General features: G+C 40.5%; 2 protein-coding genes across 2 annotated transcripts; both read left to right on the top strand.

The window, feature by feature from the left end:
• Positions 1 to 2,245: 2,245 nt before the first annotated feature.
• LOC138900546 (uncharacterized) lies at positions 2,246 to 2,755 on the top strand. Its single transcript, XM_070187576.1, has one exon. It carries the CDS (start codon positions 2,246 to 2,248, stop codon positions 2,753 to 2,755), a length of 510 nt encoding a protein of 169 aa, XP_070043677.1.
• A 4,423-nt stretch (positions 2,756 to 7,178) lies between these two features.
• LOC138900535 (uncharacterized) lies at positions 7,179 to 14,175 on the top strand. The gene is made up of 4 exons (XM_070187531.1): positions 7,179 to 7,614; positions 12,832 to 12,891; positions 13,215 to 13,515; positions 13,617 to 14,175. The coding sequence occupies exons 1-4, from the start codon at positions 7,179 to 7,181 to the stop codon at positions 14,173 to 14,175; spliced, it is 1,356 nt and encodes a 451-aa protein (XP_070043632.1).
• The last annotated feature ends 1,997 nt before the right edge of the window (positions 14,176 to 16,172 follow it).

The raw sequence follows: 16,172 nt of genomic DNA, 5'->3' as shown, positions 1-16,172 counted from the left end.
AAACTTAACGTGTGCTGCTGCATGTTATGCTCGATATGAAAATATTTAAAATTTTAGAAATTCTAATTAAGATGATCTAACACTATTAACTATCTACAATATATAGAGAGTATTAATTTAATTAAGGGAGAAGAACATCACGAAAGAGTCAAGGGACATCCTTCTCAATTTATATTGGAAGCATAATAAATTTTTGAAGTCGAGTCTAAGAGTCCGTTGAATTGAAACTTTTGAGTAATCAATAATAAAATAATTATTTTTACACACACTTAAAAGAGTTTATAAGGACATCCAGCTTTAGTATGATGAATAAATTAACGTAATAAAAATTTCAGCATACCAATTGAGCCGCTGAGCATGTGACACAAACTTCTAAGAATTAAAATTGGCTCCTAATAAAAAAAATGCAAATGGTAGTTATTTTTCTCATGCTCTCGGCGCACGTGAATTAACGTATGCCTCATGTGTCAGCCATGGTGAAAGGGAGAGGTAGAGGACGCGGTAGACCTAAGAAGCAACCCTTAGCTAATTTTGTAAGCTCAGTGGTAACTCGTAATCAACCACCGATGGAGAAATCGACGCAAGAGATAACTACACCAATGTCTGTCCCCATTGTAGATCCAGCTCCAATTGGAGGCACTGCATGTGAAAGTGGCTCTTCATCGACGAACTCTGGTATCTCAAAGAGGCTAGATCTGAACACCCCAGTGACAATTGGTCAATTAGCATCTTCCCCGTTAGTGCCAGTCACTGGAACAGTAAATATGGTAAATCAAGCTCAAAATCAAGTAAGTATTCAAGGTAACGCGGAGAAATCAACAGCGGTAGAGGTGGCGATGGCTGATTAGCCTACTAGACCTAAATCCCCACGGACAACTCTGTTTCAGAAGAATAGATTTGCCACCAATAGTATGTCACTATCCTATATTCCGTCACAAATTATTGGTGGTCAACCTGTGGTTCAATTAGATAAGACAGAAGTAGAAGAGGAAGAGAACAAATGGAGATATGCATTGATAGCATATATCATAGGTGATGGCCCAGGGTACAATGTACTGAAGCGATACATCAAGTTGCATTGGGCACATGTTACTGAACCTGAACTGTTCTATCATGATGAAGGCTATTATATCATTAAGTTTCAGTCTGCAGCAGATGCACAAGAGATATTATATGCTGGCCCTTACTCAATTGCTAATAAGCCCATCATTCTAAAACCATGGACTCCAAATTTTGATTTCACAGAGGAATTCCCTACTGTTATGCCACTGTGGGTAAAGTTTCCTAAATTGCCTATGTCGTGCTAGAGAGTTGGCTCTTTGAGCAGGGTTGCTAGTGTAATTGGGACCCCTGTCTTTGCTGATGAGTGTACTACTAAGAAGACTCGAGTATCCTATGCTCGAATGCTTATTGAAGTTAATGTTACAAAAGAATTACCCACTGAAATCATGGTTATGGACCCTTATGGAAAGAACTTTCAACAGTCTGTAACCTATGGCTGAAAACCTGCTTATTGTGATAAATGTTTGGTTGTGGGGCATAAATGCACTACCCAGACACACCCTATTATGTAACAGCCAAATCAGATAAGGAGAGCAAGGGGTAACAAGGCTATCACACAAGAATGGAGAACCAAAGGGCCTACACATGTTGCAATTGAACTTCAGAATGCAAAGCAACTTCCATCTGTTGAACAACAACTAGAGGGTAATAATATAAAAGTTGTAGCCCAAAAAGGAATAACAAGGTTACCTGACCCTAGAGGGACTAATGCTCAACACAACATAATACTACCTGTAGCTGCAAAGGAGAAGCAAGATGACAAAGGCAAAGTAATGCAGAATAACCCTGAACTTAACTTCATCAACTTCCCAGTTTTGACCCCCATCCTAATGAATAATAAATTTGAAGCTGTATTAATAAGTAGACATGAGGTTCACATGCCACCTGGGGATAGAGGTGGAAATACCATGCAACTATGATAAATTAGTTGTTCTGGAACATAAGGGGTATAAATAAAAGGTATAAACAAAAGGAGGTAAGAGAGTATATTAGAGAAAATAAAATTAAGCTAGTGGGACTCATAGAAACTAAAGTGAAGGAATGGAATACTCAAAGGATTGCAAACGCTATTGCACCTGGATGGAATGTGCTGACAAACTACAAAGATGCAAGTAATGGAAGAATCTGGATACTATAGGATACCACTAACCTGATTGTTAATGGTATTAAATATGATGCTCAAATGATACACTGTCAGGTAAAAAGTAGAAGAAGAGATATTGACTGCTTACTCACAGTAGTGTATGGATACAATGGGTTTGAACAAAGAAGAGCCCTCTGGGATACACTGCAGCAACTCTCACTAAGTATAGCAGTCCCATGGATGATAACTGGGGATTTTAATGCAGTATTATACCCCAATGACAGATTATCTAGTAACCTAGTAAGCTACTCAGAAATCCAAGACTTTGCTGCCTGCCTTCAGCACACTGTATTAACAGAACTACCTTGGAAAGGTGACTACTATACATGGTCTAATAAACAGTCTGGAACTGATAGGGTCAGCAGTAGATTAGATAGAGTATTTGGCAATTATGAATGGATGATGTCCTGGGGTCATGTAGAGACAAACTATGGATTGCCTCAAATTTCAGACCATGCTCCTATGCTATTATCTCTGACAACCTCCACATGGAAAGGTAGAGTTCCTTTCAGATTCTTTAACATATGGGCAGAACATGATGAATTTTGACAAATAGTTGTTAGTATATTGTAACGACCCGGCCGGTCGTTTTGATAATTTAAGTCCCGTTCGATGGCCTAAGGCCTTGAGCATATTCGTATTATGTGTATTGACTTGCGTGCGTGGTTGAATTCAGTTATCGAATAATTCGGAGTGATTTGGGACACTTACTCCCTAAAACGGAAACTTAAGTCTTAGGATTTTGACCGTAGTTGGAATTGTGTGAAGACGACTCCGGAATGGAGTTCCAGTGGTTCCGCTAGCTCCGTTGGATGATTTTGGATATAGGAGCGTGTCTGGACGGTGAATTTGAGGTCTGTAGCTGATTTAGGCTTGAAATGGCAGAAGTCGAATGTTCGGAGATTTTGACCGGAAGTGAACTTTTTGATATCGGGGTCGGAATGCGATTCTGAGAGTTAGAACAACTTCATTATAATATTTGGGACTTGCTTGCAAAATTTGATGTCATTCCGGGCTGGTTTGATAGGTTTCAGCGCGAATTTTAGAAGTTGGAAGATTTGAAAGTTTATAAGTTCGATTCATAGTGCGATTCATAGTTTCGACGTTGTTTGATGTGATTTGAGACCTCGAGCGAGTTCTTGTTAGGTTATGGAACTTGTTTGTATGTTTAGACGGGGTCTCGGTGGCCTCGGGAGTGTTTTGGATGGGGGCTACCGGCCATTTTCTTCTATTTTCGAACTGCTGAATATGTCATCTGGTTTCCTTCATCGCGATCACGTTCATGTCCTCAGTTTCGCGTAGTGTTATTTTTGAGGATGAAATGTTTCTTCTTCGTGTTCGCATCCTTCCTCTCGCGTTCGCGATGTTCTGCATTCCCCTTCTTCACATTCGCAGCTGTTCCCTCGCGTCCGCGTAGTAGAAAATAGGAGCTGGGCACTGGAGACTTTTTCCTCTTCGCGTTCGCGTCTCTCTTCTTGCGTTCGCGAATGCATGCTGCCCCCTCCTCCGCGTTCGCGCACCCCTTCACGCGTTCGCGTAGTCCAGTCATTGGACCATAAAATTTTCCTCTCGCGTTCGCGAGACATCTTTCGCGTTCGCGAAGCATATCCGGGCAGCCTTCATTTTTCCTTCTTCGCGAACGTGAGTATTCTTCCGCGTTCGTGATGCTTTAACACCTGGGCGGCAGAATATATTTTCCAAATCGAGGGTTAGGCCATTTTTATCATATCTTGACTTGTGGAGCTCGATTTTGAGCGATTCCTTGTGGGTTTTTCAAGCAAAATGATTGGGAAAGTGTTCTTCACCTAGAATTTAATATATTCCATGATTTTATCTTCATTTTTATCATTTAATTTGTGTTTTGAGTTGAGGAAAATGGTGGTTTTTAAAGAAAGTTTTCAAAATGAAAAATCATGATTTGAGGGACGAAATAGTATCGGAATTTGATAATTTTAATATGATCGAACTCGTATTGGAATGGGTGTTCGGGTTATATGAAATTTGTCGGGTTCCGAGGTGCGGGCCCGGGAGTCGACTTTTGGGTCGATTTTTTGATTTTGATAAAGATTGAATCTTTATGATCCGGAATAGTTTCTTATGAGTTTTATTTATGCTTTGAAGTTATTTTGATTAGATTTGAGCCGTCCAGAGACCATTTCACCGAGAAGTTCATTCTTGAGTATCAGTCTCTCTTCTTTGATGTAAGTATCTTGCCTAACTTCATGTGAGGGAACTACCCCTTAGGATTTGAGTCTTCTATGCTAATTGTAGTCCGTGTACGCGAGGTGACGAGTACGTGCTCGGACTTATTTATGGAAAATTAGCCTTTTATGTTCCTTAGGCTCTTGTATTCATTGAATATGCAGTTGTACTTGTTATGATTATGTTCCTTAATTACTAGTTTTACCTTTACCTGCTTAATTAGAATCAATTGCTGCATGATCCACTCTTACTGTTTACTTGATTCATATGTGCCTTAATTGAAATTGTTATTTTTTCCATTGCCATGTTATCTTTTCCCTAATTGCGTATCTTTATTGGAAGTTGTAGTTGTCCCTTTTTGTAAATGTTCACCCTTAATTGAGGTTATGGTGATTTTCTCACTGCCCACTTTTATTTGAATTGGTTGTATCTCTTCCGTAATTGTCCAAACTTAAAAGAAGCTTAGATATCCTATGCCTTAGTGGTCTTGCCCTTATTTGAAATTATTTGACTCGTGTTAGTTTTTAGTTGTTGAACCGTATATTGTGGGATCGATGTTACATATTATTTTCTTCCCTGTTGAGTTGTTCTTATTACGCCTAGTATTCTTTATTATGGCTATTCCATGCGAACTAGTTTTACCGTTTCCTGCGATCGAAGGTTCTTGAGTTGATTTACTTGTCGTACCTTATTTTATTGTCATTGTTGCTATTGTACTTGTTGTTGTGATGCACGAGGTTTCTGCCATGTGGTTGTTGTTGTGATGCACGAGGTTTCTGCCGTGCGGTTGTTGTTGTGATGCACGAGGTTTCTGCCGTGCGGTCGTTATTGTGATGCATGAGGTTTCTGCCGTGCGGTGTTATCGAGTTGCACGAGGTTTCTGCCGTGCTATTATTGGTATTGATATTTGCACATGCGGCGTGATAAGGCGGGATATATATATATATATATATATGGGTTGGCATGTGGCGAGACAAGGTGAGAACATTATTATGCACGTGTGGCTAGATAAGGCTGACATTTATTTTACTATTGCACACGTGGCGAGACAAGGTGGACTATATCAGGGATTGATTTGTGATGATTTGTGATAGCCTAGGGGAATTCTTGTTGTTGATATTTGTGTAGTGGTACACTTACCTGTGTGAGCTTTATCTTGTGAAAGTTGTGAGAAAACATTCTACGTGCTGTCCGTTATTTTCCCTTATGCTCACTAGCTGGTATGAACTATGTTAGGACACTTACACAAGCATACACGTAGTTAAGCACTCTTATCGAATAAGAGGTTTTCTTGATATTGTTGAGTATAGATGTACACCCTTGCTTACTTGCCTTCTATGTGAGAATGATTCCATTTGGCACGCGAGTCGTCAGTGCGGTTATGAGGTGTAATGAGGGCACATGATGCCAAGTGTTAAGATTCAGGTATTGAGACTCGTGAGTTGTGATTTGTCTGAGGTTCGGTACCTCATGGAGTTTGTTGACTAAAACCTGATGTGAAAGCGGTCGTTGTTGCTGAGTTATTAATCGTCCTTGCTGTATCTGTGATTTCGGATTTAGTTTGTGTTTACGTACACCCTTCTGTGTCATTATTATAGTATTCCGCTGATACTTGTTGTTGTCCTTTCCTATTGCATTTACTGTATTGTTAGTTATAACGCGTAGTCTTTATGTAGATATTATACTCTGTTATTTCTATACTTATACTTTGTTCAGGTTATTTAGTCCAGTAGGTGTCTTGACTTTTCCTCGTCACTACTCCACTAAGGTTAGCCTTGATACTTGCTGGGTACCGTCGTGGTGTACTCATACTACACTTATGCACATTTTTGTGCAGATCCAGGTATTGCGAAGCAAGTTGATCAATATATAGCAGCGCGGATTGTTGCTGTGGAGACTCAAGGTAAACTTGATGCTGCGTTCGCAGGCTTCGGAGTCACCATCCTATTTTGTATTCGCACTGTTTTTACTTATTTCCAAACAGTCGTATTTAGAAGTTGTAGTAAACTCTGTAGTGCTTATGACTTGTACTACCAGTTTTGGGAATTATAAATTTTTATAAAGAATTCTATTTCAAAGTTGTTAGACGTTATTTATTATGGTTGTAATTGAGTAAATGTTAGGCTTACCTAGTCCCTAAGACTAGGTGCCATCACGATACCCAACGGAGGAAATTTTGGGTCGTGACAAGTTGGTATCAGAGCTCTAGGTTCATAGGTGCTACGAGTCATAAGCGAGTTTAGTAGAGTCTTGCGGATCGGTACAGAGACGTATGTACTTATCTTCGAGAGGCTACAGAACTATTAGGACAGTTTCACTTCCTTCATTCCTATCGTGCGAGTTTATTGATCTCGAAGTTTGAAGCTTTTATCATTGCATTCTCTCACAGATGGTGAGGACACGAGCTGCAGTTACTGATGACGCTGCCCCCAGAGCAGATGTCGCTAGGGGCAGAGGCAGAGGCCGAAGAGTAGCATGCACCACAGCTAGAGCATTCACCAGAGCAGCAGTTGAGGAACCGCCAGTAGCTCCAGTTGGGGGACAGGTACCGGAGGCGCCTGCTGTTACCCCCGGACTTCAGGAGACCTTAGCACAGTTCCTAAGCATGTTTGGTATATTGTCTCAGGCGGGGTTGATTCCGGTGGAACCAGCTATTTCACAGACCGGGGGAGGAGCTCAGACTCCCGCCGCCCACACTCCAGAGCAGCGAGTTCGTGATGGTCAGGTTCCAGGTGTCATGACAATACAGCCTATGGTCCCAGTTTAGCCCATGATTAGGGCAACAACATCTGAGGAAGAACAACTTATACTTGAGAGGTACAAGAAGTACCACCCTCCTACCTTCAGTGGATTGGCGAAAGATGATGCCCAAGGTTTTCTAGAGGAGTGTCACCGCATTCTTCGTTCTATGGGTATTGTGGAGACGAGCGAGGTTGATTTTGTTATGTTTCAGCTCAGGGGAGCGGCTTATCAGTGGTGGCGGGCGTACGAGTTAGGTAGCCCGGACGAGGAAGCTTCACTTTCATGGGTGCAATTTTCAGAGATGTTCCTGAGAGAGTTTGTACCTCAGTCCCTGCGAGATGCATGGTGTGCAGAGTTTGAGAAGCTACGTCAGGGCACTATGTTAGTATCAGAGTATGCCGTGAGATTCAGTGATTTGGCCAGGCATGCACCTGCTTTGGTCGCTACAGTTAAAGAGCGTGTCCGTAAATTCATTGAGAGACTCAGGCATGATATTCTGTTCAGCATGGCTCGAGAGTTAGAGTCGGATGTTTCGTTTTAGCAGGTGGTAGGGATCGCTCACCGAGTAGAGGGCATGTGGGATCAGGAGAGAGGGGACAGGCAGGGCCATGAGAGAGATGGCAGGCGAGGTCAGCAGAGAGAGGACAGGGAGGCGAGGATGCCTCGTAGACTGGAGAGATCCATTGGTCCTTATTTTGGAGGCAGAGTATGACATGGTAGAGGTTTTGTGGGTCAGCCAGTTCAGTTTGCACTTCAGGCTTCGCACGGTGTTTCAGGTACTCATGGGTCTCAGAGTACCCGTACCGCACAGTTCCCACAGCCATGTCAACACAGGGTTTGCTTTGAGTATGGAGATACCACCCACAGGTTGAGATATTGTCCTAGACTTCGGGCAGGTGTGTCATAACAGAGTATTCAAGAGAGTAAAGGCTTCCCAAGAGGGGAAGGCCCGACCCGTTGATGTGTTTCATATAGTAGGCTTGAGGCCATTGCGCCAGATGATGCCATACAAGTATGCTTTTGATTTGTTACAGAGGGGCACCATTCGTATTTTGTTTCAGTTCTGCTTATCGGGGTGAGTCCCCTATTTGTTGTCCCACCTATGGGTGAGTTCATGACCTAGTATTATGTTTATGTGTTTGCCCCTGTTGGGAGATTCTATGAGTGATAGCCGTGTCTATCGTTGTTTTAATTCATTATTGAAAGTTATGAGACTAGAAGTGAATTCATGTTGTCTATTATGGCAGGTTTGATGTAATTCCTGAGTAATTTGGTTACGATTGTGATTTGATACTCTACCGGGGTGAGATTTTAGTAAGTGTTGTGATTTTATTGGCAGAATTGAGTTAGTGGAAGATTTCAATTGGTATGATGTGTATTCGGCTTGTGATTCAGAGGTGAGGGTGAGACCCTCGTGATTCCTGAGATTTGATATGTTTGAGCCGTGCTGCGTGCCGCGATGGAAGTTATATCAGGATGAGTTCCTTGTGATTTGTTCATGTACCTTGATTCTTACTTTTTAAATTGATTCGTAGTATGGTACTGTTAGAGAGTTGTGTCTATTGGGCTTGTTTGATATTTCTCTTATGTGTTTTTCTTTACATATTCAGTTATTTTCGTTCTGTGCTTTTTGAGTTTTAGCTTACAGGGTGTATGTCCGGTGGCGTTAGATGTGACTTGTTGATTCGGGTGTATAGCTAAGAGGTCTTCATGTTTATTGCATCACTATCAGTGTTGTAGAGGTTTGAAACAGGGTTCTAACGGATATGAGGCTAATTGCCGGTGCTGGTTTTGATTACCGGCAGCTATTGTGATCAAAAATGTTATTATGGACCTATGTGTGGCATGTCATGTTGAGTGGTCGTACCTTATGGGTGTAGGCATGAGTTTTTGCAGCAGGTTGAGACTGATACCGGGTGTGGATTTAGAATCGGGTCTTTTGGAGATGAATGAAAGGTGAGAATTTTGACTCTAAGGCTTATTGGTGTTGGTAGAAAGGATAAATTACAGTGGAGATGGTGTCATTAGGCTTATATGGATTGGGGTGAAGTGGGGTCACTCGCGGGTGTATATTGTATATGTGCTTTCAGTGATTTGAAGACTTCGAGGCGATTCTTGGCACGTTTGAAGACAAATATTTGTTTAAGAGGGGAAGGATGTAACGACCCGGCCGGTCATTTTAAGAATTTAAGTACCGTTCGGTGGCATAAGGCTCTGAGCAGATTCGTATTATGTGTATTGACTTGCGTGCGTGGTTGAATTCAGTTACCGGATGATTGAAAGTGATTTGGGACACTTAGTCCCTAAAACAGAAGCATAAGTCTTAGGATTTTGACCGTAGTTGAAACTGTGTGAAGACGACTCCGGAATGGAGTTCCGGCTATTTCGTTAGCTCTGTTGGGTGATTTTGGACTTAGGAGCGTGTCCGGACGGTGAATTTGAGGTCCACAACTGATTTAGGCTTGAAATGGCGAAGGTCAAATTTTTAGAGATTTTGACCGGAAGTTGGCATTTTGATATCGGGGTCAGAATGCGATTCCGAGAGTTGGAACATCTCCGTTATGTTATTTGGGACTTGCCTGCAAAATTTGACGTCATTCCGGGCTGGTTTGATATGTTTCGGCGCGAGTTTTAGAAAATGGAAGATTTGAAAGTTTATAAGTTTGATTCATGGTGCGATTCATAGTTTTGACGTTGTTTGATGTGATTTGAGACCTTGAGCGAGTCCGTGTTAGGTTATGGAACTTATTGGTATGTTTAGACGGGGTCCCGTGGGCCTCGGGTGTGTTTCGGATGGGCTACGGGCCATTTATTCTATTTTCGAACTGCTGAATCTGTCATCTGGTTTCCTTCATCGCGATCGCGTTCGTGTACTCGCGTTCGCGTAGTGTTATTTTGGAGGATGAAATGTTTCTTCTTCGCGTTCGTATCCTTCCTCTCGCATTCGCGGAGTTCTGCGTTCCCCTTCTTCGCATTCGCAGTTGTTCCCTCGCGTCCGCATAGTAGAAAATAAGAGCTGGGCACTGGAGACTTTTTCCTCTTCGTGTTCGCGTCTCTCTTCCCGCGTTCGCGAAGGTATGCCACCCCCTCCTCCGTGTTTGCGCACCCCTTCACGCGTTCGCGTAGCCCAGTCATTGGACTATCAAAGTTTCCTCTCCGCATTCGCGAAGCATATCCGGGCAGCCTTCATTTTTCCTTCTTCGCGAACGCGAGTAGTCTTTCGCGTTTGTGATGTTTTAACACCTGGGCAGCAGAATATATTTTTCAAATCGAGGGTTAGGCCATTTTTATCATATCTTGACTTGTGGAGCTCGGTTTTGAGCAATTCCTTGTGGGTTTTTCAAGCAAAATGATTGGGTAAATATTCTTCACCTAGAATTTAATATATTACATGATTTTATCTTCATTTTTATCATTTAATTTGTGTTTTGAGTTGAGGAAAATGGTGATTTTTGAAGAAAGTTTTCAAAATTAAAAAATCATGATTTGAGAGATGAAATGTATCGTAATTTGATAATTTTAGTATGGTCAAACTCGTATTGGAATGGGTGTTCAGGTTTTATGAAATTTGTCGGGTTCCGAGGTGCAGGCCCGGGAATCGACTTTTGGGTCGATTTTTAGATTTTGATAAAGATTGAAGCTTTATGATCTGGAATAGTGTCTTATGAGTTTTATTTGTGCTTTGAAGTTATTTTGATTAGATTTGAGCCTTCCGGAGGCCATTTCACCGAGAAGTTCATTCTTGAGTATCAGTCTGTCTTCTTTGAGGTAAGTATCTTGCCTAACTTCGTGTGGGGGAACTACCCCTTAAGATTTGAGTCTTCTATGCTAATTGTAGTCCGTGTACGCGAGGTGACGAGTACGTGCTCGGACTTATTTGTGGAAAAGTGGCCTTTTAGGGTCTTTAGGCCCTTGTATTCATTGAATATGCAGTTGTACTTGTTATGATTATGTTCCTTAATTACTAGTTTCACCTTTACCTGCTTAATTAGAATCAATTGCTTCATGATCCACTCTTACTATTTACTTGATTCATATATGCCTTAATTGAAATTGTTATTTTTTCCATTGCCATGTTATCTTTTCCCTAATTGCATATCTTTATTGGAAGTTGTAGTTGTCCCTTTTTGTAAATGTTCACCCTTAATTGAGGTTATGGTGGTTTTCTCGCTGCCCACTTTTATTTGAATTGGTTGTATCTCTTCCGTAATTGTCCAAACTTAAAAGAAGCTTAGATATCCTATGCCTTAGTGGACTTGCCCTTATTTGGAATTATTTGACTCGTGTTAGTTTCTAATTGTTGAACCGTATATTGTGGGATCAATGTTACATATTATTTTCTTCCCTGTTGAGTTGTTCTTATTACGCCTAGTATTCTTTATTAAGGCTATTCCTTACGAACTAGTTTTACCGTTTCTTGCGATCGAAGGTTCTTGAGTTGATTTACTTGTCGTACCTTGTTTTATTGTCATTGTTGCTGTTGTACTTGCTGTTGTGATGCACAAGGTTTCAGCTGTGCGGTTGTTGTTGTGATGCATGAGGTTTCTGCCGTGCGGTTGTTGTTGTGATGCACGAGGTTTCTGCCGTGTCGTCGTTATTGTGATGCACGGTGTTTCTGCCGTGCGATGTTATCGGGTTGCACGAGATTTCTGCCGTGCTATTATTACTATTGATATTTGCACATGCGGTGTGAAAAGGCGGGACAAGGTGGACTATGTCAGGGATTATTACTATATATATATATATATATATATATATATATATATATATATATATATATATATATATATATGGGTTGCGCATGTGGCGAGACAAGGTGGGAACATTGTTATGCACGTGTGGTGAGACAAGGCGGACATTTATTTTACTATTGTACACGTGGCGAGACAAGGTGGACTATGTCAGGGATTGATTTGTGATGATTTGTGATGGCCTAAGGGCATTCTTGTTGTTGATATTTGTGTAGTGGTACACTTACCTGTGTGAGCTTTATCTTGTGAAAGTTGTGAGAAAATATTCTACGTGTTGTCCGTTATTTTCCCTTATACTCACTAGCCGGTATGAACTATGTTAGGACACTTGCACAAGCATACACGTAGTTAAGCACTCTTATCGGATAAGAGGTTTTCTTGATATTGTTGAGTATAGATGTACACCCTTGCTTACTTGCCTTCTATGTGAGAATGACTCCATTTGGCACGCGAGTCATCAGTGCGGTTATGAGGTGTAATGAGGGCACAAGATGCCAAGTGTTAAGGTTCAGGTATTGAGACTCATGAGTTGTGATTTGTACGAGGTTCGGTACCTCATGGAGTTTGTTGACTAAAACCTGATGTGAAAGCGGTCGTTGTTGCTGAGTTATTAATCGTCCTTGCTGCATCTGTGATTTCGGATTTAGTTTGTGTTTACGTTTACCCTTCTGTGTCATTATTATGGTATTTCGCTGATACTTATTGTTGTCCTTTCCTATTGCATTTACTGTATTGTTAGTCATATCGCGTAGTCTTTATGTAGATATTATACTCTGTTGTTTCTATACTTATACTTTGTTCAGGTTATTTAGTCCAGTAGGTGTCTTGACTTTTCCTCGTCACTACTCCACTAAGGTTAGCCTTGATACTTGCTGGGTACCGCCGTGGTGTACTCATACTACACTTATGCACATTTTTGTACAAATCCAGGTATTGCAAAGCAAGTTGATCAATATATAGCAGCGCGGATTGTTGCTGTGGAGACTCAAGGTAAACCTGCTGCGTTCGCAGGCTTTGAAGTCACCTTACTATTTTGTATTTGCACTGTTTTTACTTATTTCCAAAAAGTCATATTTAGAAGTTGTAGTAAACTTTGTAGAGCTTATGACTTGTACTATCGGTTTTGGGAATTCTAAATTTTATAAAGAATTCCATTTCAAAGTTGTTAGACGTTATTTATTATGGTTGTTATTCATTAAATGTTAGGCTTACCTAGTCCCTAAGACTAGGTGCCATCACGATACCCAACGGAGGAAATTTTGGGCCGTGACACATATAGAGTTCACATAGTCCACGGGGTACTCTAAAATCAGTTTGGGTAAGATTGAAAGACCCAAAACCTGCTTTGAAAACTCTAAACTCTAAGGAATTCAGGGGCATTACTCAAAAAATTGAGAAGGCTAGAATAGAGCTGAGTGACATCCAAGGGAAAATTTCACAGGGTTGCACTGATGCTTTACTTGATATGGAGAAAAAAGTACTACTGAACCTTAAGAAGTGGTCTTTAATTGAAGAGAGTGTCCTTCAGCAGAAAGCTAGAGCAAAATGGATACAACTTGGAGATTCAAACTCTAAGTACTTCACAGCAGTGATGAAGGAGAGAACTCAAAAGAAGTAAATCACAGAAATTACAACTTTGGTAGGAGACAAGGTGACTGACCCTGATGCTATCAAAAGAGAGATTGTTGATTTCTATAAAAGCTTAATGGGAACAGCTGCCAATACCTTGCCTGCCATCAACATAATGTACATGAAGAATGGTCCTACACTATCTCACCAACAAAGGTTGATCTCTGTGCAGAAGTAACCAATCAAGAGATTGTTGAGAGTCTCAAGGCAATTGGTGATGATAAAGCTCAAGATATTGATGGCTTTAATGCAGTTTTCTTCAAGAAAGCTTGGGACATTATCAATATTCAGATCATAGATGCTGTGAAAGAGTTCTTCTCGATTGGAAAACTTTATAAGGCTATAAATTGCACTACTGTTACATTGGTACCTAAAGTGAATAAACCCACCACAGTCAAAGAGTACAGACCAATAGCCTGCTGTTCAATCCTATATAAGATTATCTCTAAAATCTTGGCTTCCAGATTACAGAAAGTCATGCCTTACATCATTTGTGAGGCTCAAGCAGGCTTCATTCCTGGTAGAAAGATTGCTAATAATGCCATTCTAGCTCATGAGCTAGTCAAATCTTACACTAGATCCCAGATATCCCCTAGATGTATGATAAAGATTGATCTCCAGAAAGCTTATGACTCAGTAGAATGAATCTTCTTACAACAGGTGATGTAGGAGCTTAGATTCCCTGACAGGTTTATCAGATAGATAATGGAATGTATTAAGACTGTCAACTATACTATTTTTGTGAATGGAGAAACCACAGAACCTTTCAATGCTGCCAAGGGTCTTCGACAAGGAGATCCCATCTCCTCTTTTCTCTTTGCAATAGTGATGGAGTACTTGAGTAGATCACTGCATGAACTTAAGAAGGAGCCTTACTTCTAATATCATCTCAGATGTAGGAAGCTGGGCATTACTCATATGAGTTTTGCTGATGATCTTCTGTTATTTACTAAGGGTAATCTATCCTCAGTGGCCACACTCTATAAATGCTTTTCTCAGGCATCAGGCTTACAGGCTAATCTAGGAAAAAGCTCTGTATATTGTAGTGGGGGTGAAGCAGGCTATGAAGGTCTAGATATTGACACACCTGGGTTTTGAAAGTGGAACATTACCCTTCAAGTACCTAGGAATTCCTTTGTCTACAAAGAAAATAACTCTCATATAGTGACAGCCATTAATTGAAAAAATCACAGCCAAGATTTCTTCCTGGACTACTAAAAAGCTTTCTTATGCTGGTCGTGTGCAGCTGGTCCAGTCTGTAATCTTTGGCATACAAGCATACTGGGCTCAATTGTTTATCTTACCTGCTAAGGTACTAAAAATGATAGAAGCACTATGTAGAAGCTATATCTGGTATGGAACTAATACAATAACCAAGAAGTCCTTAGTAGCATGAGAAAAGATCTGTACTCCCAAGTCAGCTGGTGGACTTAACCTCATTAATCTTCCTTTGTGGAACAAAGCAGCAATTGCCAAAAATTATTGGGATTTAGCACACAAACAAGACAAGCTATGGATAAGGTGGATCGATGCATATTATATCAAACAACAACAGCTACAACAGATGCCAATACCACAGCAAGCCAGTTGGATGGTGAGATGAATAATTGGATCTAGAGCAACTCTGCTGCAGACACAGAGTATAAATGATAACAGCAAAAGCATTATTAGACAAATATACCTGCAGCTCCTAGGTGATTTACCAAGAGTAAGCTGGAAATGCCTGATTTTCCAAAATACTGCTAGGCCAAAGGTAGTCTTCACTATGTGGTTGTTGCTCCATGGACGATTGCTAACTAAAGATAGGCTAGTCAGCTGGGATATAACTATTACCCCTTAATGTGTTATGTGTCAAGATCAGGATGAATCAAGGGAGAACCTCTTTGTTACATGCCCATACACTAGAGAACTGTGAAAAAAAAGTAATGACTTGAGTTCAAAGATCACATATGTCTGCCACTTGCTGGGATCAACATCTTCAGTGGATCATCAAGCAGGGAAAAGGGAAATCCAAAAAGGCTAGCATCTTCAAAATGATCTATGTTGAGATCTCGCATGCAACATGGATTGAAAGAAACACACGTATATTTGAGCAAAGCTACCGAGGGAGTGATGTCCTTGTGCGGGAGATAACATACATATGCAATATTAGAGTAGCTACTCGAGCTAGGAGCTACATACAACAGTTTTGGCTAGGAATAGAGTAGATTCATTAGTTTTGTTTGTAAATAGGTATCCTTTGTTTTGCCTTTCAGCTTTGAGATAGTCAGTTGAGTTAGCATGACTATGGTTTGTACAGTTTCTCTTTGGTGATTAATACAAAAGAAAGTTAATTACCAAAAAAAAATATATAAGTCGTAGGATAAATTTTTAACTCTAGGAATTAATCAAGCATGCAACCTTGTAGTTGGGGCTTGGGACTTTCATGTAGCTATTATACTGCTTCAATTAAATGGAAAATAGATGCTTAAATGTACATATGAGAATAATTAGAATTTAGTTTTCAAAGGAAAACAAATGTACGAAAAGAATCAATTTAAACTAGGTATACATTAATTATCATAATGAATCATAAACACGAGAAAAATATACTTATATCAATTTGGTTCGTTTTTTCTTAAATCATTGAGGAACATTAGGTT

This window comes from Nicotiana tomentosiformis, chromosome 1 (assembly GCF_000390325.3).
Source record: "Nicotiana tomentosiformis chromosome 1, ASM39032v3, whole genome shotgun sequence".
Lineage (NCBI taxonomy): Eukaryota > Viridiplantae > Streptophyta > Magnoliopsida > Solanales > Solanaceae > Nicotiana > Nicotiana tomentosiformis.
This window is presented reverse-complemented; position numbering and strand designations above follow the sequence as displayed.

Coding starts and splice junctions, on each gene's coding strand:
- LOC138900546 (XM_070187576.1), top strand. CDS start 2,246: ATGATACACTGTCAGGTAAAAAGTAGAAGAAGAGATATTGACTGCTTA.
- LOC138900535 (XM_070187531.1), top strand. CDS start 7,179: ATGATTAGGGCAACAACATCTGAGGAAGAACAACTTATACTTGAGAGG. Junction 7,615..12,831: donor TACAGTTAAAGAGCGTGTCC/GTAAATTCATTG, acceptor GTACAAATCCAG/GTATTGCAAAGCAAGTTGAT. Junction 13,516..13,616: donor AAGGAGAGAACTCAAAAGAA/GTAAATCACAGA, acceptor TAATGGGAACAG/CTGCCAATACCTTGCCTGCC.